Source organism: Haliaeetus albicilla, chromosome 12 (assembly GCF_947461875.1).
Source record: "Haliaeetus albicilla chromosome 12, bHalAlb1.1, whole genome shotgun sequence".
Taxonomy (NCBI): domain Eukaryota; kingdom Metazoa; phylum Chordata; class Aves; order Accipitriformes; family Accipitridae; genus Haliaeetus; species Haliaeetus albicilla.
In genome coordinates, this window is record NC_091494.1 from 36,995,941 (window position 1) to 37,021,102 (window position 25,162).

Sequence of the window (25,162 nt, forward strand, 5' to 3'; positions counted from 1 at the left end):
TACAGTTTAACATATAATTTGAAAGGTACTGCTGCCACAATGAGAATATATCTGGAGCTCTAAACCAGGGTACAGTATAGCTTGTGGAGTAAGCCTGCTGAATCACTTCTTGCCAAATCTAGGATCTCCTAGGAAGTTTCCCATGGCAGAAAAGTGAGCTTGTTTTATGACACTAGACAAGATTAAATGTCAAGCAGAGTAGTTACACTGGAGCAAAAGCCCCCTTGATATTATAAAGAAGCTGTAGAAATGCATTCTTGTGCCCATTCAGGACTCCTTTACAATTTCAGTTGTGCTCCACCATCACAGACAACCAGAAATTTAGAACACACCAAGATGAACATCTGAGTCCCCACATATTCCAAATTGATTCAATCTCAAGAAAGGATTACTGAAGTGATAAGGAAACAGAAGTCCCAGTATAGAGACAGATCTAGACCCTGAATATATGTTTTATATATGGTCTACCAGCAGCAAAGTTTGCAAGTACCTCTGAAATAATACTTAGCTTTTTTTCCTGTGCTAAAGTCAATGATGAGAACAAATAAACAAGTTACATTAACCTACTGGTTTCTTTTTATGTTCACTTACTAACACATCTGAGAACATGCAATACTGTAGAAGTATTAGAAATGTTAAACAATTATTTAAGCAGCAATACTATATTTCATTTTTTATTCATTAAAGTTTTTGATGTGTGCATCAGACTTTTGACTTTCTAAAGCCACTCTAAATCAAAACATCATATTATTAAGCCCTCTAAAAATTCATCACAAATCAGTTTACAGATGACATTGATGTCTTATTGTTATCCATTCCTCCTGGATCATTTCTAACAATTCATTTTTTATATTCCTGCAGTGCTGAAATATGGTTCACACCAGTATCTGTCCTTTTAGTAATCACCAAGGCAAAGCTTGGCAGTTGTCATATATTGCACTCTTGAGAAAAATGCTAGTAATACTCTGAATTGATTGAACAGAATGGAATCAGAACTAGCTGGCAGAGAAACCATTTAACTGATTTCAATTCATAAATCTCTTTTCTCCTACCCTATTTTAGTTTAGAAACTGCTAAATATTGCCATTATCTTGTGATGCATAGAATGAACCAATTATTTATAAAGATATTAATTTAAATAATATGTGATTGCATTCATTAATGTCCCATATGAGCACTCAGACTTATGGATCTTACTGTGTAACTTTCATTTATGCACACTGAGCTAGAGAATGTATATAACAGTCCTTGGCCAGCAGACACTGATTAGTTTATTTTTCCAGAGGTCAACATCAGGAACAATGGCCTTCCTTGTCTAAAAAATTAAGTGATTTTAAACAGAACTTTACCCACTTTAAACCACAATTTAAATCCTTGAGCATGACCTAAAATGATCAGTAAGACACAGCATCACTTACGTGACAAGGTTTAATTAATTAGTAGGGATGCACTTAGTGTCTAAAGCAAATGCTGTTACTTAACACATTTTTAGGAGAAAAAAAAAAAGTATGGCCAAGAACTGTAGTTCAGTCTTAAAGAATCTTGGAAATAGGGCTCTTGAAATTAAGTCCACAGAGAATCAGGAGATCAAAGGTAGATGGGCTACCGGTAAATCAGGGGACAGATTTTGGGGGATGTCCTGGTTTCAGCTGGGATAGAGTTAGTTTTCTTCCTAGTAGCTGGTACAGTGCTGTGTTTTGGATTTAGTATGAGAATAATGTTGATAACACACTGATGTTTTTAGATGTTGCTAAGTGGTGTTTCTATCAAGTCAAGGATTTTCCAGCTTCTCATGCCCAGCGAGTGAGGAGGCTGGAGGGGCACAAGAAGTTGGGAGGGGACACAGCCAGAACAGCTGACCCAAACTGGCCAAAGGAATATTCCATACCATATGATATCATATCCAGTATATAAACTGGGAGGAAGGATGGCCGGGGGCCAATAGCTGCTCAGGGACTGGATGGGCATCAATCAGCAGGTGGTGAGCAATTGCATTGTGCATCACTTGTCTTTCCTGGGTTTTATTTCTCTCTCTTTTTGTTGCCTCCCTTTTAATTACTATTATTATTATTACTGTTATTGTTGTTGTTATTATTATATGTTAAAATTTTATTTCTATTATTAAACCATTCTTATCTCAACCCACAAGTTTTACTTTTTTTTTTTTTTTTTCTCCAATTCTCTTCCCCATCCCACGAGGGTGGGTGAGGGAGTAAGTGAGCGGCTGTGTGGTGCTTAGTTGCTGGCTGGGGCTAAACCACAACCGGGGCCCAAAGGCAGAGCTGCCGGAGAAGACAGACTGCCAGCACTGGTGAATGGAAGAAGGAATCCCAACAGACTAGCTCATTGAGAAGTGAGGTGGTTTGCTCATCCACTATCATCCATGACAGTCCAGAAATCCCTGCTTTGGAGACTGAAACCCATAGTGCTTGCTGCCTAAATGTCACTAGACTACACTGGCTCGTCAGTAAAGTTATTCTTTTGTCCTGTTGCTGATTGCCTTGGTGCTTATGTGAATCCAAAGAAAAAAAGCAGAGAAAGTAAAAAGGTGTTTTTCTTTGTGATGGAGTGGAGGACTGTGATTTGCATATTAATAAGCATTTGTATTGTTTATTAAAAAAGGCTGTTTATCTGAAATCAGCTGCATGTTGAACTCACTAAAATGGATAATCAAGAGACAAAGCTGGGCCTGAAAGAGAACTGAAACTTGGGGAGTTTCCTCAAAAGCAGCATTTCTTCTGGGCAATTTATCTGCATGTAAACTTATTAAATATCTTGTGCTGAGATTCTGGATCTTGAAATCCAACTATCTGTATCAATGATATTCAGCCTTCAGGACCTGAAAAGCCACTTTCTCAGGAAAGAGAGAAGCACAAACATGCAAAATAACACAGCGCGAATCAGAATAACATCTGATGATGCTTGAATTGTAAATTGCATGACCCAATACCGCACTGCAATCGTTGGACAGCACATAAAGCAATATATTATTGCTCACTGGAACTTTATTGTGAAAAAGTGGATCAAAGAGGTATAAATATTTGGCAAATTGCATTGCCATCCCTTTTGCTCCTCAGTGGAATGGGAAGAATTTTCTTCTCAGCCTCAGAGTGGAAGTAACTATTAAGTCACCCACCGTGTGACAGCCCACAGACTGTACTTTTCTCCCCTTGGAGGCTGCAGGGTAGGAAGACAGTGATGTTGTCCTTCATACTCTCCTTTCAGACCATTCCTTTTCTTCAGAAACAAGAAAATTATTATCTTATTCCCAAGTGGTCTAAAAAATTGTAGGAAAATCTCAGCCTGGTTTCCTAAAATGCCTTCCATTACTCATACTGAAATAAAATAAATTCTCTAATGGAATCAGCTAGAAAGGCATGTACATAAGGTGGAATCTTTAGTCATAAATTCTGTAATGGAATGGTTTGGAACAGTTTTGGTCTCCTGAGCTGGAAATTGAGAACTAAACAGGTTCACAGAAATTAAGCAATGCTCCCCACCCCCAAAAAATAAAGGCCCTGAAGAAACGCATGGTAAGGAATGAAAGAGTTAAGAGGAAGTATTAAGTCTGTGATCATATCACCCAGGTATGTATTATTTTAATTTCTCTATTCTTGGATTCTGTTCCTGTGGGTGAACCACTTCTGTTCCTTCTTAAGTTATTTTCAGAAGTGAAGCACACACAGTAGAAATGTTATTTTCAAAATCAAATAAATATTTGAGTTTTCAAACTCAAATAAAACTGATTTCTACTTTCAAAGCAAAAAATTTTGTTAAAAATTTGAAGTTACTGTTCCAAGACTAACTGTACTGAATGTTTCTTTCCATCTAGCTCTCTCTTAAGCCTTGTCTCTCCTCCCAGCTCCCTTTTCAAGAGAGGTGTATATTTTTGACTCTGTGTGCAACTAGTTGTCTCTCTTGTTCACTATGCATGTAAGTTAGCTTATTATAACTTTGATTTGAAACCACATCAAATCCCTTTTTTATTTATTCATAATTTTTCTTAGGATCAGTTCCATAAAATCTTTTTGTGTACAGCATAATCACAGCTAAGTCTTGTCTAAGAAATTCCCTGGCTGCTATATCAATTGGTTCATTGCCCTGGAAACTGAAGTGCTTCAGCCCACATGAAACACACCTCCATTTTTAACATATAAAAAACATTACCAAAAAAGTGAACACAAATATACTACCTGCCAAATCAAATCCTCACTGAAGCCTTAACTATGAGCAAAGCATTTTTTTAAGGCATTAAAATTGCAATCTTTTCCTCAAAGAAGAATTTTCATTCAACCATTTTAGAAACCTCTCTAAAACAGACCACAACCAGAACAAATCCTGTTCTTGTAACATGATGGACGGCCATCACTGTTTGATAGCAGCAGGATAATATTTGCGAGTGTGGTAAGAATACCTCATTACTGATATAGCATCTCCTAGGTTATCAGTGCCTCTGATATGTTATTAATAATCAGACATTTGCTTCACCCTGAGCTGGTACAAAAAAACAGCTGAATTCTTAGAATTGCTAAAGACATTAAATATTCCGAAACTCCTGGCTTTGACTTACTGATAACTTCCATGTAATTTTGTTCTTGACTTTCATATTATGTCATACTGTAATTTATAAATAAACTGAAATATGTCAGCCTTTACATAAATAGCAGAGACAATATATTTTTTTGTTGTTTCAAAATGAAAAACCTCAATGCATTTCTGTTTAAAAAGCAAAATGTACATATTGCCCTGCAATTTGGGCTATAGTTGGAAGTATTACTGTCCTTCAGTAAGTAACAATACCACCATTTTATCATTTCTGTGATGAAGCTTACATCGATTCTGATGTATGTGCACATGTACCACCAGAACCTCAATGGGAAGTACAGAGTAAATTCCTAACATCTCATGCTGTTTACAGCAGAAATCTCATTTGTCAAGACAACAGGAGAAGATAAATCATTTTGGAATAACCTTTTGTTAGAGTCTCTGCTTGTTCTGACATTGTAAGTCACAATGCCTTTTCATCTGCATTGTTCTGTATTGCGGATTGAATAGAAGAGAACTCCCTGCATGGAATAAGCAACCAAGTCTTTAAAATACCCTCTTATGCACCCGCACATAAGGGAAGCAACACAAAAACATTATGAACTAATGACTATTTCCAAGAGTGCTAACAGGTTCAAGATGTTTTATTTATAAAATAATTTTAGAATTGAAAAGTATCAACCCTTCAGTTGGATAAACAGAACTGATAACTTAGTTATTTGAGGCTTACACTTCCGTACTGTAAATACATTCTTTAGTGAAAGAAAAATCATTAAGCATAATCATTAGGATCAGTTTGTTTTTTGAAATGCTTTCAAATGACTGCCTCTCTTTGAATGGTAATTTAGGAACCAAGTAGATCTCAGAAATTTTTTTTGCTGCTGCACTCTGAAATTTGTCGGTACTCCTAATTTTTAGTAAGTATAATTATTTTAGTAAACATAAATGGAAAGAATGAGTTAGCATGTAACCTTGGCAATGTGGGAAATACTTTTAAGACCTATGTATGTAAAATGTCGCTAACTACGCTATTGATATGAGCATGAGATTATTAAAAGTGAAACATGCTTGGGATCCAAATTTGCTTTCATTGTTTAGATTTGTTAACATTCTGCATTTTTTTCACTGTATACACTGATATATAACAGCTTCAATTCTGTTTCTGAGCACTGGGTCAGCAAGCACAAATGCACATGCTTGAGTGTTTTTCAAATTCATCACCATAAATAATTTCTTGTGAATTATTTTGACTTATATGCATGCATTAGCACAATGCTTCAACATCTGAGTTGCAAAAACTTGTAGAAACTTTTACTGAACTTAAACTTTTTACTACAATAAAAACTTTGTCCAAATTTTAGCTCCTAACATAAGTCAGATATAGTATAAAAAAAATGGAGGATATGATCACTGATTAGCATCTATTGGCAGTATTTCTATATGTACACATACCTCAGACAACAATCTCCACCCATTTGCAGAGCATCATTTTGTCAAGATTGTTTCCTGCCTCCACCTTTAAGCTATGTGGACTAGCCTGGAAGTCGAGGTTCCTGAGCCACAGGTAGACATATTATCTAACCCATAATGACTTTGTTTTCATACCTCAGTTTATTAAGATATACTTTCCGAATCTGTGTAAACAAGATAAGGTTTCTATATATATAATTAAAAAAATATTTTTGGTCAAGAATAGTGGTTAATAAACTAGTCAGCTGTGGCAGTCACTTTTCAAAAAGAAATTATCATGCTGATGTTAGATGAGTAAAATAGTCTTCGCTAACCTATCATTTCCACCTGATCCAATATCCTTGGAGATTTACTTATGATCTATTAAAATAAATGTTGCCATTCTGTTTTCAAATTAATACATGTGAGGAAATGTCCAATAAAATAAATCTTATAATGAGTGCCAATATACTCTAGATAACACAGAAACCAGATTATTTTTTGAAGACATCTATCTGCCTGTCCCATGCTGAGATATGTACCTCGTAGTTCCTTTTATTTTGTAACTTAAAGAACCTCATTCATCCCTTCCTACCCCTTAACATGATGACACTGCAATGTTATCCTGATTTAGATGACTAAAAGGACTTGGCCATCTTAACCACCACTTTTAGAATAGCGCCTTCAAAAAGCCACTCAAGATGAACACAAAGTTTAATTATAAGTGTGGAGTTTCTAAGAGAGATGCTGTTTTTCCAGACTGTAGAGTTTCAAGTAACAGTTAATATAAAAATACAAATATGTGCTAGAAGACACCTAAAAATGTACAATTGCTACCTCTCCAGCAGAGATGAAATTGTGTGATTTGCAAAGCACTATGTTGTTATTCTGCCTCAGAGCTGACTGAGATAAAAGTGTAAATGCTTTAGAAATATAAAATATAACAAATGTTTGTAAGTCTACTAACTTCATGTTTTTATACAAGAACATGATATACACATACCTTTCTTCCCCCTGTGTTTATGCGAAGTGGAGTTAAGAAGGGATCAAAAATCATATGGCTGGTTTCAATATTGACAGGTGACTGTCTTTTCCCAACAGAGCAAAGATTCCAAGCTGAGTTCACCAAACCCCAAAAGGAGGGAACTGCAAAATATAAAAAAGTGCAAGTTTAAGAAAAGTCTGGAAAGACTAGAAAAACACATGCAGGGCAGATAGCCAGATAATTAAACTTGTCATATTGTCTGCACACACATGCTGAAACTGAAAACAGGCAAATTCATCTAGCACTTGAAATTTAAAACTGCATACACAAAGACCAAAACATTGTTTCATAGAGTTTTGTATCAGGAAAGAAGGTTGGTTTGGTTTTTTTTTTTTCTTTTCTTTTAAAGGTACCTAGATGCCATTATCATTTAAAGGATCCCAGATGCAATTATAAATAGTTCCTTTGCTGTTAGTATTACGGGATATTTACTGAGCAATAGGAATGTGACTCATTAGTTCTTATGATAATTTTGCATACATTTAATGTGTTCTTGGACTGAAACAATTCCATTCTACACAATTTTTTAAAAAGTCTTAAGATTTATAAGAATTCATTAAAAAACACAGAATTATTATAAGAGAAACTCACACATTGTGAACCCAGAGAACAAGCCTGCTCTCTAGACAGGTTCTACTAATTTCTGTTCCATTCAGCCAAACCTTTCTTTAGTCAAAGTTTTGATCTAAAAAAAATCTTGTTGGAAATGCCAACTTCTTCACTCTGGTGGTGAAGAAGGATAGCTCCTTCCCTATATGTGCAATGGCTTGGAACATGGAGGAACCCCTGATTTTTGACAAGCTGAGTTACTTTCTGTAGCCCTAATTGGAAAAAAGTGTGATGTAACTATATACTGCTTCTTATCGGGTAGCTGCAGGTTGAAGGTCGTATTGCATCTAATCTGCAATTTATGGACAAGGTCACCCTGAACTTCTCTTTGAGTGCTGAAAAAATTTCTGAGTAAATGAGTAAAGAACAACTAATAAGATACACAAAGGACACATTTAGATTTGTGTCTGCACACTTTGTCCCCGTCTAAAGTCTATAAGGCAACTTTTACTTTATCAGAATTATTCTGCAGTTTTGTGTAGCAGGTGGAAATTTCACAGGTGCAAACGTTGATGGCTTTTTTGGCTTTATTTTTTCTTTTTACATGTTGTTAAAAGTTTTCCTAACCCTTGAGCCTCAAAGCATTCTTCTAATCTACAAACTGCGTGTGGCAAAAGTCTACAAACCCAGACTGGGGGAAGGAGGATGTGGCTGAGCCCTTGGGGTGGGAGCCCAGGTGTTTTGCCCAGAGGGTGGAGCTGAAAAAAAAATAAATCACCCATCAGCTGCTTATAAAAGGCTTTTCGGTTGCTGTAGTTAGTTGTATGCAGAATTTTGTAGTGTGAATGCTTGCTTCTGCTTGCAGTTTTTGGCTTCTCTAGTGGGAGTCGTGTAGGGTTTGGGCTGGTTTTGAACCTGAGATTTGTAATAGACTTAATCCATTGGGAAGATATTCCTTGGAGGGGAGACAGCTGGAAAATACCTTCTGAGTAGAGTAGCCTTACAAAAATGGCTGATCTTAGTAAGTGTTTTTCTATCATGTTTTATAGAATAGCTCAGTTCTTTTTGCCCTTGAAGTTTGAGTGTCCTTAGGTGTAAAACTTTGGTTGGCTTAATACATTGCTTCATGTAATTTTTCTACAAAAGTAAATAAATGTTAGGGTTCTTTTTAGGCTATTGCTTGCACAGTGAAACTTAGCATGAGTATCTACACAGAAGTGATGGAAAGTGTTTTGGAGTTGTTGAGTATCTGTCTATTCCAGTAGTTCATAAGCTATTGTCCACAGATGTTACTTTTATTACAAAATAACTGAGAGCTCAATTTTCAGCTGAAGCTTTTTCTTCCTTTGTGCTAGCCTGCCTGTGCATCTACAGGTGCTACATAGGTAGGTGAGCTCAAACAGCCCTGAAGGGATCCAAGTGGTACAGCCATAACTGACATGTTACAACTACCAAAGCTTAGCTTCCTTGCATACAGTTTTGAACTGAACATGCGCTACTACTACCTTAAATTCACTTGTGAAGTATTTTTTTTTCTTAACACCTGATATGGATAATCAAATCAGCTCACATGCAAAGCCCAAAATGGATAACTACTCTTAGTATGTACTGCACAAAATCTGTAAGGAGGGATGCTAGTGTAGTGCTCTATGGCTCTGAGAAAGGAAAGATCAGGGAATAGCACCCAAAATGGCTAGGAGTGCAGATGCCCACATCAAATTATGTCATTAATCTTTTATTTGAATAATAAACTCTGTGTGTGACCACCCCATAGAAAGTCAGATGGAAGGCCTTTAAAATAAGTGAAGCTTTGCGTGATCAGAAAAATGAACAGGCAGTATGGCCTTAAAAATTTATTTGGCTCCTCTGTTTACCCTACCAGTCAAATCCGACTTCCACTGGAGACTTACAAGACTATAGAAGTTCCCAGAGTATGCTAAATGATAGTGCTAATGCTTTTAAATTGAATAAGTGTAGTGCAATTAAAAATTAATTATTTGTGCTTTTTCTTAAAAGAAATACCATAATATATCACTTCAGTTCTTGTTGGAGAGAAAATCCCTCTTTATGCAGAGATCTAAAATAAAAGTTTAGGTTAATTGAGATAGCCTGGTTTCCCTTGATAAATCCCTCTGTGTTGTTATGTAAAAAACAAACAAACAAAAAAACCCCCCGAAACCCACCAAAAAAACCCTATTGAGCTGTAGGTTCAAGAGGGAAAATATTAAAAGGGAAATCTGTTGCTTGAATGGTTTCTAGTATTACTAAAAAAATCTTCTGGGCAGAAATACTCTTGGTATTGGTAAAAACAATTCTTTACCAAGCTTTTTCAAAATAAACAAACAAACTAGACATGGTAAGTGCAATAAGATGGCAAGCTGAACAGGGCAGTCCATTATCTTCAAGTTCATATTACTTAAAGAATTTATGATGTAACTGGAATTGTCCTAGAAAAGCTGCACTGGAAAATAGCTGCTATGAGGGGATGTTTTATAATGTTATTTCTGTTTTTGACAGGGAAACCTTGCATTCTGTGCAATGCCTGTCACTTCAGCCCACCACTGGAAAGTCAAGAAGGTGGAGCTCCAGCATTGTGATGTTGCACTGCAAAGGTTAGGCTTGTCACCCAGACACGTAAGTCTGTGTTGCAATCTTTGATTTCTTTCTAAATGCCTAGGAAGCTCGTGCTTAAGAATCTCCAATACATGCTTGTTGCTAGCCCTGTTATATATGCATAGACAAGAAGAAAGTGCAGCAATGTTAAATTTATCCCAGTGATCACAGTGACTTGGCTTATGCTTCAACCTAAGGTTAATTAAGGATGACTGACCTAAGACTGCACACCTAAGTTAACTAGTGGATGGGGATATTGTGCAATATTAATGTCTGATTACATTTAATTAAAGTAATTAGCGCTGCTGTTTAGATGCTCAAAGTAATAGAAAAGCATTCAGAACTGTAATGGAAAAATCCAAGGAGGCTTCATGTAGGAAACCATGGCTTAAATTAAACACTAGTACTGAATTAACTGTTTAGTTCAAAGAAATTAGTGTATGAATCTAGGAAAACATATAAAAATATACATTATTTTATTATTCCAACTTAGCTAACAGACAAGGTCCTACTAGGGGTTAAGTCATTAATGAAACAGTGTCTCCTTCCCCATAATTATGCTGTGTTTCCATAAAAAACTAGTCATGTATGAGTGGGAATATGCTGCATCTTTGTGTGTGGACCTCTGAAGCATTTTAGATAGCAGCCTGGCTCCTGTGCTGTACAGGAGCTACTCTTATAAGCTGTCCACATGCTAGCTTACAATCTCCTTTAACAAGGTTCTCTAGCTACTGGTTATTCTACCAAAAGTTTCTGTATGCTCATCATGTCATCTCTATCATTGTCTATAAATCCTCCTAAATTTATACAGCTCAAGAGCAGATTTGTTGCAAACATGTTACATAGACATAAGGTGGTAAATTTTTGTCTGATCAATGTCAATGTCATGCCTTCAACCTTCTCGTAACAGAAAGAAAATTCGATAAATTCGAAGTTTATTTCCTCTGTATGTTGGCACATTATGGACAATAGACTTTTGTGTGTGTGTGTGTGTGTTACATGGTGAGGGGGATTACTTACAGTTTATACCTATGCAAAAATCTCTGACATCCTGATTCAGCCTGTATCTTATTGCAGCTGGTCTTTTTTCAATTTACTGGGAACAATTTATATTGAGATGTATGAAGATGCTCTAGTATCACCATGACACAACAGAATGAGGGATTCTGATGGCTTTTACCAAACCTATGCATAATAACAGTGAAATAATAGCAGCTAGAACAATAAAGCAAGGATTGAATGCTCTTCTCCTAGCGATGAGTACCAAGGATTTGCCTAAATAAATACAAGCCTCCCTTCTGCAGAGAAAAGCAATGAGTGAACAGTGTCCCATAAGGATGCCCTTCTGTAGGTACAGCAAACTTGCAGATAAGCATAATGGTACTGTCTACAGTGTGTGTTGATGGATGTGTAACAGTCTGCATCCATGTGGTGAGAGGAGGCAGTAGTTTTCCCAGTATGGGATCAGAGGTGCGTGCTGTGTATGACATCTTGATTACTTGATCTTAGAAAAAAATGATGCAGGACTCAAAGGTTTAGGCCATGAAAGGATTGTGGACAGTTAAGCAGTGTTTCCCAATCACTGCTGTCAAGGGTTTATTTATAAAAAAGTTTCTCAGAGTTCTACCCCATGCTCTGCATGGGGGGTCTTAGCAAAGCCATAAACAGTTTGTAGCTAGAATTTTTCTGAGGTACTTTCTGAAGAGTCCTTGTGCACTGACTGAAATAGTTTGGTCTAGTTCAGAAAAGAACAGATGTGTTGCTTGGGGTAGGGTGAGATGACTCTGTGCTTCCCAGCACACCTGGGTCTGGTGACAGAGAACTGGGGATTCATCCTGTAGCAAAACTGCCCTGGGCTGTGTGTCTCTGCTACATTCAAGTCCTGGCTGCATTCTCCATTCTGACATGACTGAAAAAGACTAGAAGGCCATGCTCCACCTGGTGCAGCATCGCCCCATTAGCTCTCAACTTCACAGCCTAGGGAGTCCTTCAGGATACTTGCATTTACTTGGAAATGTGCCTGCAATTGCAGAGAGTGGCTCTGCAAGGTTTTGACACCAAAATCATAATCTTTGTTTCTAAGCCATAAAAAATGAGCATTTATTTAAGTTAAAATCCCATCTCTCTCCCTGCTTTTCTCCTGATGTAAGGCTCTGATCTCTATTTTGTGCCATGATGAATCATTGGCAAGAGCCCTTCTTAGTAGTTCAAAGTTTTCAAGGAATCCTAAGTTTCACCCTCTCCCTGCTCCACCCTCCTGTTCATATATTTGTGCTACCTTCCTAGGTTCTCTTATCCTCAACTCACAGCTTATTTTTGTTAAGCTAACTTTTGTTAAAAGTGCTTAACCTTGGCAACACACATGATTTATTACTACTCTGGGAACAAACGCAAAGGGCAGGCAGGTTGCATGCGCAGTAGGCGAATTATTTCTATCATTGCAAAGTTTTGTAATATCCAGGAAATATCCCCATATTTCTCAGTACAGCTTCCGAGTTCACAAAAAACACAGTGGTCTTTCTACTATGTTCCTTGTGTTGCCTCATATAAATAGATGAGATAGTACAGCAGCAAATCAAATAGAGAGTAAGATATCTAGCAGAAAAGCATGTTTAAAAAAGCTGCTATCCTCAGAATGAGATACAAGTGGAGACTGTCCTGCAACCAATCTCCTGCCTTGTGTGTCCCGTTGATCTGACAATCACGCTTCCTACACTGGGCACTGGGAATAAGTAGGACATTAAAATATTGTTAGCTGTGCAAACCTTCCACTGAGGAAAGAAGCTCTGGTTTAGGAGTAAATATAGAAGCAACACATTGTATAATAGATATCATACTACATCGAATTCAGTATCTTTATATGAATGAAAACCCTGACGTAGTTGATTTTGGTGTATCCCAATGAAGAACTACATAAAAATGAAGAAGCCTGTTTAAAAAGAACACCTGAATGATAAAATGGATACTGCAATTGCCAGATTATAAGCTAAGTTTTCAGTTGCTATGTATTTATGCTGAGCCTTTGTTTAAATAGAGCCAAGAAGGCAGCAAGCTTCAACAAAAATAAAGGAGGTGGCTAGAAGTAAGAAAGCATCCTGCAAAAAATGGTGTCCAAATAAGAAAAATGGAAAAGATTATAAACTCTGATAAGTTAAATATAAAACTTAAATAAGACAAGCCAAAAGTAGATACTGAAGAACAATTTTTCTAAAGGCATAAAAGCCACCAATAACTTTTTTCAAGTGTATGAGAGGCAAGGATCCTGACTGAGTCTGTAGGGCCAGCTGATGATCAAGTTGTAAAAGGAACACATGAAAGATTATGTAGCAGCAAAGCTCTATCACTTCTTTTCCTTATTGCTTACAAAGGTGCCTAGGGAGGTTCCCACACAGGAGCTACTTTATGGGGAATTAATCTGAGAAACTGTCTCAAAATCAAGCATCAGCAAATGACTTTTAGTATAAACTGATAAAATGAACAAATTTGTTGGGGTAGGTCAGAACTCTAGGATGAATACCACAGTGACTTGCATTGCCAAAATCCTCACTTAAAATCTGCATCAGTCTTGGAGAGATTAAAAATAGCAAATGTCATCCAGTTTTTATAGGGCTTATTTTTACAGGTGCTTATTTTTCCCAAGGTATCTGCTACTGGTCACTGTCAATAATAGGAGATGGAGTCTAGTCAAGGTGGTAAAGTTATTTCTGTGTTGCACTGCACTAAGACTGTAACTTCCTCTTTGAAGTTTGCTCAGCTTTCAAGAGCACAGGTTTTCTGAATTTAAGTTACTCTAGAGTTCATGAGTTTAAATAAAAGGAGTCAACTTATTCATGCAGCAGATCCTTGTTTATATATTTAAGCTTTAACATCAGCCCTGGCAATAGCATAAAACACAATCAGATTGTATTTGTGCAGCAATTATTCTTGCCCTATGTAATTACTGGTCCCTCAGATAAAATCTCAAGCTACTTTATTGAAGCTGGGAATTGAAACCACAGAGAGAATCAGCTATCTATGTACATCAATAAAGCAGTCCATTAATTATTTCCACCTACTCAACTTGAAGAAAATTACCATACTAATGCCTCTGGATAACCACATGACCTGCTCTGCTTCTACATAAAAGCCAAATGTGAAGTCATAAAGGATTTGAGAGATAAATCAGGGACACCAAAGAAATGACAGAGTATAGAATGGCATTCATGTAAGTAATTGGTCACAGAAATCTCCAGACTGCAGTAATACTAGACAGTATCACAATGGTTTCAAATTTGAGAACTGAAAGTATTCTGATTTCTTTTTAAGAAGCAGAAAGTTGATAGCTGAAATGTATCCTCAAGAGTAAGACAGCATTACCATTATTCAAAAGATGGTAAAAAATATTAACTTTTTTCATCAATAAATCTTGAAACATATCAAAAAAAGGAAAATTGTGAGGAACTCTAACAGCATCATATTACATACTGCTAATTTCATACTGGTCTGTTCAAATGTCATCTTCCCTCTGTATGAAGGATTCTGAATGACAGGGAAAGTTCAACAACTGCACTGGCTGAATGAGAAAGAACAGAAAACTGGAACGGGGAAATAAGGAGTTAGAATCTGGAAAGATATTTTCTTTTAGAAAGTGTTAATTTCCTGCTCTCTCTTTAATAGAGACATCCTGCAATACTCCCTTCAATTTACCTTTTAAATCATAGCTGCTTATTTCTGCCTAATTAAACATCTTCTTCAACTAAGAGTATTACCTGGAAAAAGTATTTAGCAATCACAATTAGTGACCTCTAACCTTGCAAAGCTTTTGTGTATTTTCATCTACACATTTGGGATACCAGTGTAGAAAACACTACTACTTCTTTCATTACACCAATTAAACCGGACTAATTCACTTTTATAAATTATGTTAATCTTACAGTAAAGAACAGTTATACAACAGTATGTAATTAGATTTTTCTAATTCTTTTCTAACTCACTGTGGTGAGTTAACACATATACTAAAACTACCCAATCGATGTAAAACTTTAATGTTTCCCAAAATATAGGTCAGCTGCTTAAAAGGTACTTATAGATGCTTTTCGTATTATCTTTTCTTTTTGCATTATTAATATGGCAGGAATAAGAAGGGATGTATCTGTAGGCAGAGGTATATCCAGGTCCAAAACTAAGAAACTTCAGTAACAATCTTCTAGGGCCACTGTTACTACTATTTTGAAAATATAAGGTACTTCTCTCATTCCAGTCAAAAGGATATACAGTCTTGGGGAAAACTGTCTTTCTGTGTAATGGTAGTGAAGTTCCTGCTGCTGAAAGTTTAGCATAACTATGTCAAGAAATGGAAATGAAAACAGATTAAAGGACAGTTTGCTTCAAAGGTTAACAAGAAACTGGGATGTTTAGTGGAGTTAGCACAGACTGGTCATCAGAATCTCAGTCTTGGGTAAAGGAAAGCCTTCTTGGTAAAAGAGCTAAAAATGAAAAAATGGAGGGGAGGAAGACAACACCCTCTCCCCATCTTCTCAACACAAGACACAGCATACACGTGGACTGGATCTGTGCCTGTATCTGCCATTCAGTTATACATTGGGCTCCCTTGTTATGCCTGCCAGTACCTGGGATGCTTGTATGAGTAACCAGCTGCATCAATTACTTGCCACTCAGCTGGCAGTTTCTAATCAAGTCTGGTCAGTCCCTCAGTCATCTATCACTGCCAGGGTTCAAGAGATTCCCCTTGAAGCAGGCAAAGAACAAGCTGGCAATCAGAACTGAGTCAGTTTGCCTGATGCTCATTGTAATTTCGGGAGTGGAAAGGAGGGAGAGTTTGGCCTGGATTTAAATGTCGACTGAGAGGGAAAAAGATGAAATGCAAAAAAACCCCTGTGATGACTGTTCTGCCCTTTAAATAGGGCTTTGCACTGAAATGCAGGAAACCTGCGTTTTGAGCTATCATATGATTTCTAAAAGTAACCTTTCCTCTTCATGTTTCTGCATCTTTCATTGTTCTCTTTGTGCTGTGGTTCATGCTGTAAAACTGGGGACTTTGGCTGTTACTATTAAAATGAATGACTGTTCTGAGGGAGGGTGAGTGAGATCTAAGGTTTTAAAGAGGATCCAGAAGAAAAGTGAAGAAAGCTTCACAAAGATGAAATTGGAACACAGGAGAAAGTTGTTCAGAGAAAAGTAATTTGGGCCTTATTGTTTTAAGGAAAGGGGAAAGACTGCTTATCCAGCAGATCACTTGAGCTCTGTTCTGTAGGTTCAGCTTTATTTTAATGTCTTTGGGATACTATCGATCCTTTTGCTGAAAAATATTAATGAAAGAAGGAACACAAAAAATTCCAAAAGACAGCATATTTATTCTATCAAAAGTGCTCTTTCTGGATATCCCAGTGCTTCATAGCATGCTATTACTAGAACAAAGGTAACTCTCAGGTAGTAAGTTGGAATTTATTTCTTGCCAAATTCAATGTATGTCTGCATCTGTTAGCACTTCCTTTGTTAGGATGAATATAATGAGCATCACATTTGGAAACTACAGGGCATTAAGGGATTCAGTTTGGAGAAGGCAGGCACTGAGGCATAAGGTTTATGTGTAAGAAGCATCCAGTAAGGGTTAACGAGTCCCATTCTCCAAAACATTTGTGTGTATGACAGTGGCCTCTTCAGAATTACTTGTAGCTATGTACTACTTTGGTTTCCCACAAGACTGTTACAGCTAATGACAGCAAGTAATGCAGAAATGTCCTAGCTCTGCTGACTTGCAAAGACAAGTGAGGAACAAGCACAGAGTTCACCACTGAGCGCTGCAGTTCATATCTGTAATGACAGTTCAAGACAGAAACACTGATGTTCTCTGCTCTGGTATTTTCTAGAGTAATCAGATTTCTCTGACCCTATTCCACAGGGCTCTGGCCCTGCCTGGGGATGCTGTTTCCACAGTGAGATTACCAAAACTCCGTAACTTCGTTCTTGGAAAGGCCAGAAGTCCTTAGGACAGCTGACTAGATGCACTTACAGGCTGGAAAAAAAGGTGTTTGGGCAATACTGATCTCTTAGAAGTCCAACATGGTGCTGCCAAGCCACAACTCTAAACAGAGGCATTACTACAAAATATTTTGGAATAGAAAGAAACCTTGGCTTCTCCTCAGCTGCTACATTAAACTATTAATCTAATTCCTGTCCAGTGATTGATCTTTCACTGAGTGATCTACTGCTTTTCCTAACTGCAGTTACACTCTGAAGATCTGATATTTCTGTTAAGGAAGAATCTACTCGCTCCTTTCTTGGTAACATGTTGTACATAGAGCACATGGTGCACAGCCTCTGCAGATAGGCTGTTGCTGAGCACAGAAGTCAGCTTAATCGTTATCTAGGAATACGTGCATGTTTAGGGACAATCTAGCTCTCCTTTACCAAGTGAGTCATTTGAAATACTTCTGGGATGTTTCTGCCACCCTGTGTGTGCAACAGGCAGAAGCAGAAAAGGCTTAGTGGTTCCTCTGACTCAGGATGAACCTGGCTGCATGGGAGTCCCAATAACTAAGGATCTTCTAGAGGAGTCACTTGCTGTCTTCTCCCTTCCTCCTGAATAAGTGTTTGATTCTTACTGGTCTCTACAATGTTTGACAAACTCTTTACACAAGAATTACTATCTGAGATGTAAGGGTATTCTTTTGGTTCATGCCACATTATCTGATTTTTGTATTCTGTGTGCACATGTGCATACCATGGGACAAACACACTGCATAGGAAATGCAACGGTTCCCTACCCAACAAATTCCTGCCTCATCAATCAGCTGATGTCAGGTGGTTGCTAGTATAATGAGTATAAGGCTGGTCATTGTTGTCCTAATTTTCAGAAATGCTTTCTTGGCATTATCTGAAATTGGGTGAAAATAAGGGCAGATGGGAAAGGATTCACTTTTCTTGAAAAACTGGGCGGCTTAATCTGAAAATTCTATCACTGTGGTGTCTCATCCAGGAAAACCCTGTACAAACAACATAAATACTGAATAACTTCTTAAAGAGGGAAGAAACTGCACTGATGCAAGACTACCTGTAAATACCCTACAAACTAGAGAAGAAATGAAATTATTCATCTTTACCAAATGGCTGAAATGTATCAAATAGCTGGAGAGACATCTCATGTTATACACATCCTTCCTCTTCAAACTGCAAACCTGCTTCTGCTTGTTAGAGCTATTCACTTGGGTTTGTCCATGGTCCTACTGGCTTTTGTAGCAAATGCAAGGCAAATACTATGTGCTTACTCAAGTTTTTGCATACCTATTATTCAAACAAGTTTTCTGTTTTTCATATCCTTTATGAACTTGCCATTATTAGGAACTCCTCTACTATTGGATTAATTGCCGTATGTGTTGCTCAAATATACTGCAATTTTTTTTAATGACAAGGTCATATTTCAAACCTTTTGGTCCATTAATGCATTCAGTTTTGAATTCTGCTGTGAATCTGAGCTTCCAAACAACCTTGCTGATCTTGCTGAGGCTGCTTTTGGACAGAGATACAGCAAATGAAACTGCTGAGTTCTGCTGTCAGTGAGGAAACATTTTGCAAATATATTGGTTTTCACGAGGCTGTGAAGGTTCTTAAATACTCACCTAAATGTGTATTTAATGATACCAGTAAGTGTTTTCTCATTTACTTTGAAGTTTCTGTATTTGCAGACAAACAGAGAAATGTTCTGCAGCACTCCCATCAGAGAGGCTAACTGGGAAGGCTCTCAAACTGGTTTTGTCTGCAAACAAACAAAAAAACCCCCTGCTCCAACCCCCCCAAAACCAGATGGGGGTGGGGGGGTGGGGGGGAAGGAAGCAAATAAATACTGTAGGCATTGCTTGGGAGTGGAGGAAAGGAGGAGAGTGCTGGATGCAAGGGGAATAGACATGGAGAGGAATCTGCAAAGCAGTGCAGGGAAGGGCAGTGCATAGATGAGGCAGGGTGCACACTGATCCATTGCCATTCTACAAACAGTGAAGATAGCCTGAAAATTTCAGCAGCTAGAGATTCAGCCTGTAGGGGCTGAAATCTATGTTGAACTTAGCACAGAATACAGATTTTGATCTCCACTCTCATATCCTTTTGCTGTTGAAATTTTAAATCAACTCTGCAAAAAATAGGGGGGGGGGTGTGTGTATATATATATATATATAATTTAGTTACATTACAGGTACTAGATCTTTGGTGCTAAGAAATCAAAGTATGTAAGACCTAGACGTGTAATTTTTTTTTTTTAATGCTTGAATTTGTTTAAGAAAAGGCCTTCTCAAGTGCTACAATATATTATTATAAATCAGAAGTGGTGAGTTAAACCATGCCAAGGTATTGTCATAATTATTCCATCTACAACTAGCCACCAGAGGGCAGATCATGTGTTCTTAAAGGGCTTGCATGTTGCGCCAGGCATCTGAATCTGGGCAGGACCCAATGAGTGCTTCTCCTGCGTTCAGTGTCTTCAATCTCCTTGTAAATGGCTCTTCGGATGGATGGGGGAGAAGAGGCCAGGGATTACATAAAAAAAGGAGCCAGAGAAGGACAAGCATGGAGGCTGTGCAATAAAGCAGGGCTATGCGTTGCAGCAGTTTCCTAGCTGCTGGCAGGAGGCCAGTAGCTACCGGACTGAGCATCAGGTCACACTAGACCCACAGGACAGGCTGTTCAGAAAGGATTACTTGAAAACAGCTCAAGGAGACTGTTAGTGTAAGCCAATGTGCCAGAACAGTATGGATACTCTAAAGATGGAGGCTAAAGAAACTATCTCCTTTCGGTGTTGTAGGGTGACACTATCATACTTCTGTGTGAATCTGATACACTGCTATTGCTGTTTCTAATCTGATCCTGCCTGATTTCACTGTTAACACATACATGTAAAGACACAACAAGCAACTCCCCCAAACCGCTTTGGAAGCTTCTGACTGCAGGCAAACGCACAACTCCATCTAGCAATTGAATCGTAAGATCAAATTTGCTCTGAATGCGTCAGCAAGAATTGATGCAGGTAATGGGCAAGGAGTGGATGCTCCCTCTTGATGCAAGATAGGGTTTGGAAATGTGCTGCTGTGCTGTCATCAGTGCATGAAAATGGAAGTGCACCACCTTGATGCGGAAAGCCAACAGGAATAACTGAGTTGTGAATGTCAGGTGTGTGCTCAAGGTTAGATCAAATAGCCACTGCAAGTAGGATCCTCTATTTCCAACTAGCAACTCCACAAACTGACTGAAAAGCTGTTTAGGACAGTAATAATCTTTCCAGAACCCTTCGTTAGCTGTTTTCTTAGGCTATGGGTGTGTATGCATGCCTCATACTAGTGTCAATCACAGAGCACTACAAAAAATGCTGCTCATCTGACCAGCACTGGCAGGTGGCATAAGTTTGTAAGGCAATAACTATGTGACATTTTCTTTCTGTGGCTTGTAATGACTTATTTCAGCTTCTGAAAAATTACAGCAGCAAGCACACTATGTAAGAAATACAGCAGTGCATAAACATCATCCAATTTGCAAGGTACCTGCTCCACCTTGAAAAGCATCACAGCAGCACCCAATACATTTTAGCAAAGCAGCGGAGAGACTAGTCAGAGGTGCAATGCAGGGAATGCAGAATTGTAAAATCTGAGGCACGAAGACCATAATCTACTTCCCAGTGTGTCACGGGGAGAACAGAGAGCCCATAGCTCTAGAACACTCCCAACAGCCTATTTCTCTCTGCCAGAGATTGTAACAGCTCAGAAGGAATGAGCATCAATTGCTTCCAAGGGAGATGTGTAAAAGATAATGTATGTTGCCTTTTTGGCAGCAAAGATTCACCAGAAGATAGCGCCTTGGAGGCTTTATTACTTATGACCTTCACACAGAACTGAATACATCTTATTTTCTGAATAATTTCAGCCTGTGGATACAGCATTTGATGGTCTTTCTAGCAGTAGAAGAATAAAATCACACCTTCCTTGAGAAAAAGAGGTTTAGGTAGAAAAGTGTTAAATGGTTACATCCAGATGGAGTAGAAAATTTACAGCCATGCATGTGGAAAAGGCTGCAAAGATGACTAAAAGTACCTTCCTATGGATCCAAGCTCCTAAATCAACTCTAAAATGTATTTGATAATCATATTAGAAATACACTAGGTAGTCCCAAAACCCCATCACCTAGAGGCAAAATCTGCAGCCTCATAATCACTGAAAATGTAAGTTTAAGTTGACCTCTGTGTCACAGGTTTGCTAATATTTTTAGAAATCAAAATACGAACAGAGTAATCCTGGAAATAGGACTCATTGATCTAGTTAATGGATGTTCCTTAGGCTTTGGAACTACCAGCTCTTAGATCTAATTTTTTTTGAAGAAAAAAAATTTTTGAGTTAAGTTACCACTTGATTTTTCAGTTTTAATTTGAATTAGTTGAATAAACATACTGAAGTAAACATTCTCTTTGAAAGAACAGAGAAACTGCATCTGTCAAAAGGTTGTTTAGAACTGTAACAAACTGGTTCCATATACTGGCCAGTATCTTCCATCACTGCACCAGCCTGGCTTTAACACTAGCAAAAAATAAAGTACTTCTTTTTAAACACATTATATTAGCTGACCTGAATACATTTACTGTTAGTTGACATGATTTCAGTTTGCATGCTCAGTGAAAGAGTGGACACAAACTGTGTTATTCATGAACGTAATGCCTATTTTTCTGTAACAGCCTTATGTGTTTTACGTATATGGCAATGTGCTTTAGTATTACTTATGTATTTCTAGTAGAAGTAATATCCAGAAGGCTTAGTAAGTACAGATTAGCTAGCTTTTAGTGTTCTTGCTTCTGTTTAAACTTCCTCTACCACAAAGCTACCAAAGCTAAGTCAGTAACCATAAATCCTATAAAAATGGCCAGGTACAAATACTCATTCACTATAGAAGAAGTTTACTCTCAACAAGTTTTTCCAGTATGACCCAACCAAATAAAGAAAAGTAAACACCAGGCTTACAATCAAAATTGTATTTCTTTCCAGTTTACTTAACCTAGTTTCTGTGCTGTCCCAGGCAGACAGGAAATGGAATGGTTTTTTTTGAGATTTGATGGGACAAATAGAATTTTTTTTTTCTTTTAAGAAAAGCTTTCTATCTTGATCTCTCACAAAACCACATACAATGGCTTTTCTGTCTGAGCTTTAAGAAAGGTATTTCAAGAATCAAAACAATTCAGTTCCTACCCTGCTTTTCAAACCACTGTAGAAATTTTGCTGAACTGGAGTGTTACACATTGAAATAAAAATCCCTCTTGTTTTGCATTCATCTTACCAGAAGAGCAACAGTGGTTTAGCAACTAGAAGCTATGTGCAGTGACTAAACTTACTCCAGTGTGCGTGCCTTTCTTCTTCAACAGAAAAGACTAAGTTATGAGGAAAATGGAAAGTGCTTATTTCAGAAATATTTTCTAAGTAAAAAGTTGAACATGAAGCACAAGACCTTAGCAAAATGAAACAAAACAAATTCTCATGCCTAGTGTTAGCAACACTGTCTTCCTAAAGTCTTAACTGTACTACCCAGAACTACCTTGGCTATTTAATTGTGGTGCAAGAGAAACAGGGCAAAGTCTGAGTCTCACAGTTAGGCAATTGTCATTGGAAGCTTCACCTACATCAATAGTGATGCTTTTTCTTTGTTCTGCACTATTAGCTGTTGTCAGCTAGGGTAACAGATATATCTATTATGCTGCCAAAGGAAACCAGCAGAGCAATATAATGACAATTCCTGGACCACTTATAACCAGCCTACTACCTAATGTACAAGAGTATTAATTTATTTTCTGTAGCATTAACTGTGGCCAATTTAATAAGAAAATAGTCTCAATACATCATTTCTTGGGACTTGGCCCAGTGATTTGCTCCTCAGTCTTAGGATGTGAAGTAATACTTTTTGCTATATTTGCCATAACAATGCCTCATGTTCTCATTACTCCCCTGATTTGTTATGAGTGTGATTTTTAGTAATAATCATTCTTTTGAAACTTCAGCATGATGATTTCAGTGGCAACACATCCTAAGTTTGAAAATCTTAACAGCTTCAGAAGGAAACAACGTGAGCACTGAATATTTCCTAACAAGAAATAAGTAGCTAACAATGGTAAATTATCTGGCTTTGCAGAAAAGAGTTTTACTCTTGGTGATTCAGAATGGATGTCTTGCAGGATTTTTTGGTGGAAAAACATCCACTTTTAGATTATCTAAAGTTCCCTCCTGTTTCTTCTTTTGTATTTCAAAAAATTCTGATCATTTATTCAGCAAAACTTTCTTTAACATTTTATTTCCTCAGAAAAGCCACAGTTACCAAGTTATCCCTTTCTTTTCTGGCTGAAACATTTTTATTAAAATACAATTAGTGCTTGCAGTTAAGTGCTTCCCTGAATTACAGACACATTCTGAATACACATCACTTGCAAAAAGATACTAAGTAAATTATCCACATCTAATTTCAAATTTATGCTTAATGTCTTTTACAGTCCCTGATATTTGCCCTTTAACCTTCTACTTTTTGGCATGTTTCATCCATGTTCTGTTTTTGCTATGTAGCATATAAAATCAAAGTGGACACAACCTTTTAAACAGAGGGGATATTTGCAGGTGGCTGAGAAAGAATCTCTTTTGTTCATGCAACTGAGTTTGCCCATTTTTGGTTTCTCTTCCTTCAAAAAATACACTCTGAAAAACTCCATAAACTGTAACCTCTGGGAAATTTCTTCTCTGATAGCATCTGAAGCTTCTTGCTTCCATCATTGGTGGAAGGATTTTGTGATGCATTTTAAATCAAAAGTTCTTAAGAAATGTTGTCTGGATAAAGCAGTTCAGATGGACTGCCTAATGTGCAAGTCCACAGCAGTCATCACGGACCTGACTGGGTATCTCCAAAGATGCCAGTGATTATGAAGTCTCCGGTTCTAGAAATTTCTTTGAAAAAGTAGGAAGCACAGTTTTTGCAGCCTAGTGAGGTTTCTTTAAGATCTCTTTTCCCTGAGGTAACACTTCTTAGAACTCCTTAAAAGTCTGGAAACACTCTATAACTCATTAAGCAGATGAACTTAATTTTCTGCAGTCAAAACAAACATATTACTTCCAAGGCGATAGCTGCTCTCCATAGGCTGAAGATGCATTAAGCTCACATTTAAAACAGGTGTTAACAGTATTAAAAACCCAATACTTTTTGATGGACTCAATCTTCCTCCTGGGAACTATTCATTATGTATATGTTAGAGGTGGCTCTTTAACACATGCATTACCTGTCTAATTCTTGTAGCTACTCATGAGTTGCACTTCCTGGTAAAATCATGGTTGGTCCCTCTGTAACAGAGGAGAAGGTGCTTCTCCTCAAATCTTCTGCTGGTAATTTCATTCACACTCATGTAAAACCAGCTGGACATTAAATCCTAGACCTTGAGATCCCCGAAAACTCACCTGAGTATTGCAAAGTAAATGGACACCTAACCAATGAGAAAATCACCCAACAAGGACACCCAAACCTCGGAGAAGATAATTTCCATTTCAGAGATCTGATTTGAACTCCCACTAGATACCTGTCACAATGTGCTTTTAAGTAACATATAAAATTTAGGATGATTCCTGCAAATCGCTAGCCTGTATACAAAAAAACCCACCTCAATTTGAGATACACAGGATATTCTTATTTAGTTTATTTTTGAGCTGAATACTTTTGTAGTCTAAGGTGCATGAAAATTTGATTGTAACAAACCATCTATTAGGCAAGGTTTAGCGCACTGCCTTGATGACAGATCAATGCAGATAGCTTGTCTACTTCTCTCTGCTTTCATACTTATATACTCATCTCTTTCCTAACTCAGCTGTGCTATCTAAGACCCTTAAAAAGATCTTTGAATGTTTTCCTTTAAAGTTAAGCAGTATCTGACAGGATGCTCCATGGCTAACATCTAATAACACTCTGACA

At 37.5% G+C, this 25,162-nt stretch overlaps 1 protein-coding gene across 2 annotated transcripts in view; it reads right to left on the bottom strand.

The window, feature by feature from the left end:
- Positions 1 to 25,162, bottom strand: part of CA10 (carbonic anhydrase 10) — a 213,218-nt gene that overhangs the window by 121,831 nt on the left and 66,225 nt on the right. For both annotated transcript variants that reach the window (XM_069799203.1, XM_069799204.1), the window contains one exon: positions 6,998 to 7,140. In XM_069799203.1, the coding sequence (XP_069655304.1) occupies positions 6,998 to 7,140 (143 nt within the window). The remainder of the gene's footprint in view (positions 1 to 6,997; positions 7,141 to 25,162) is intronic.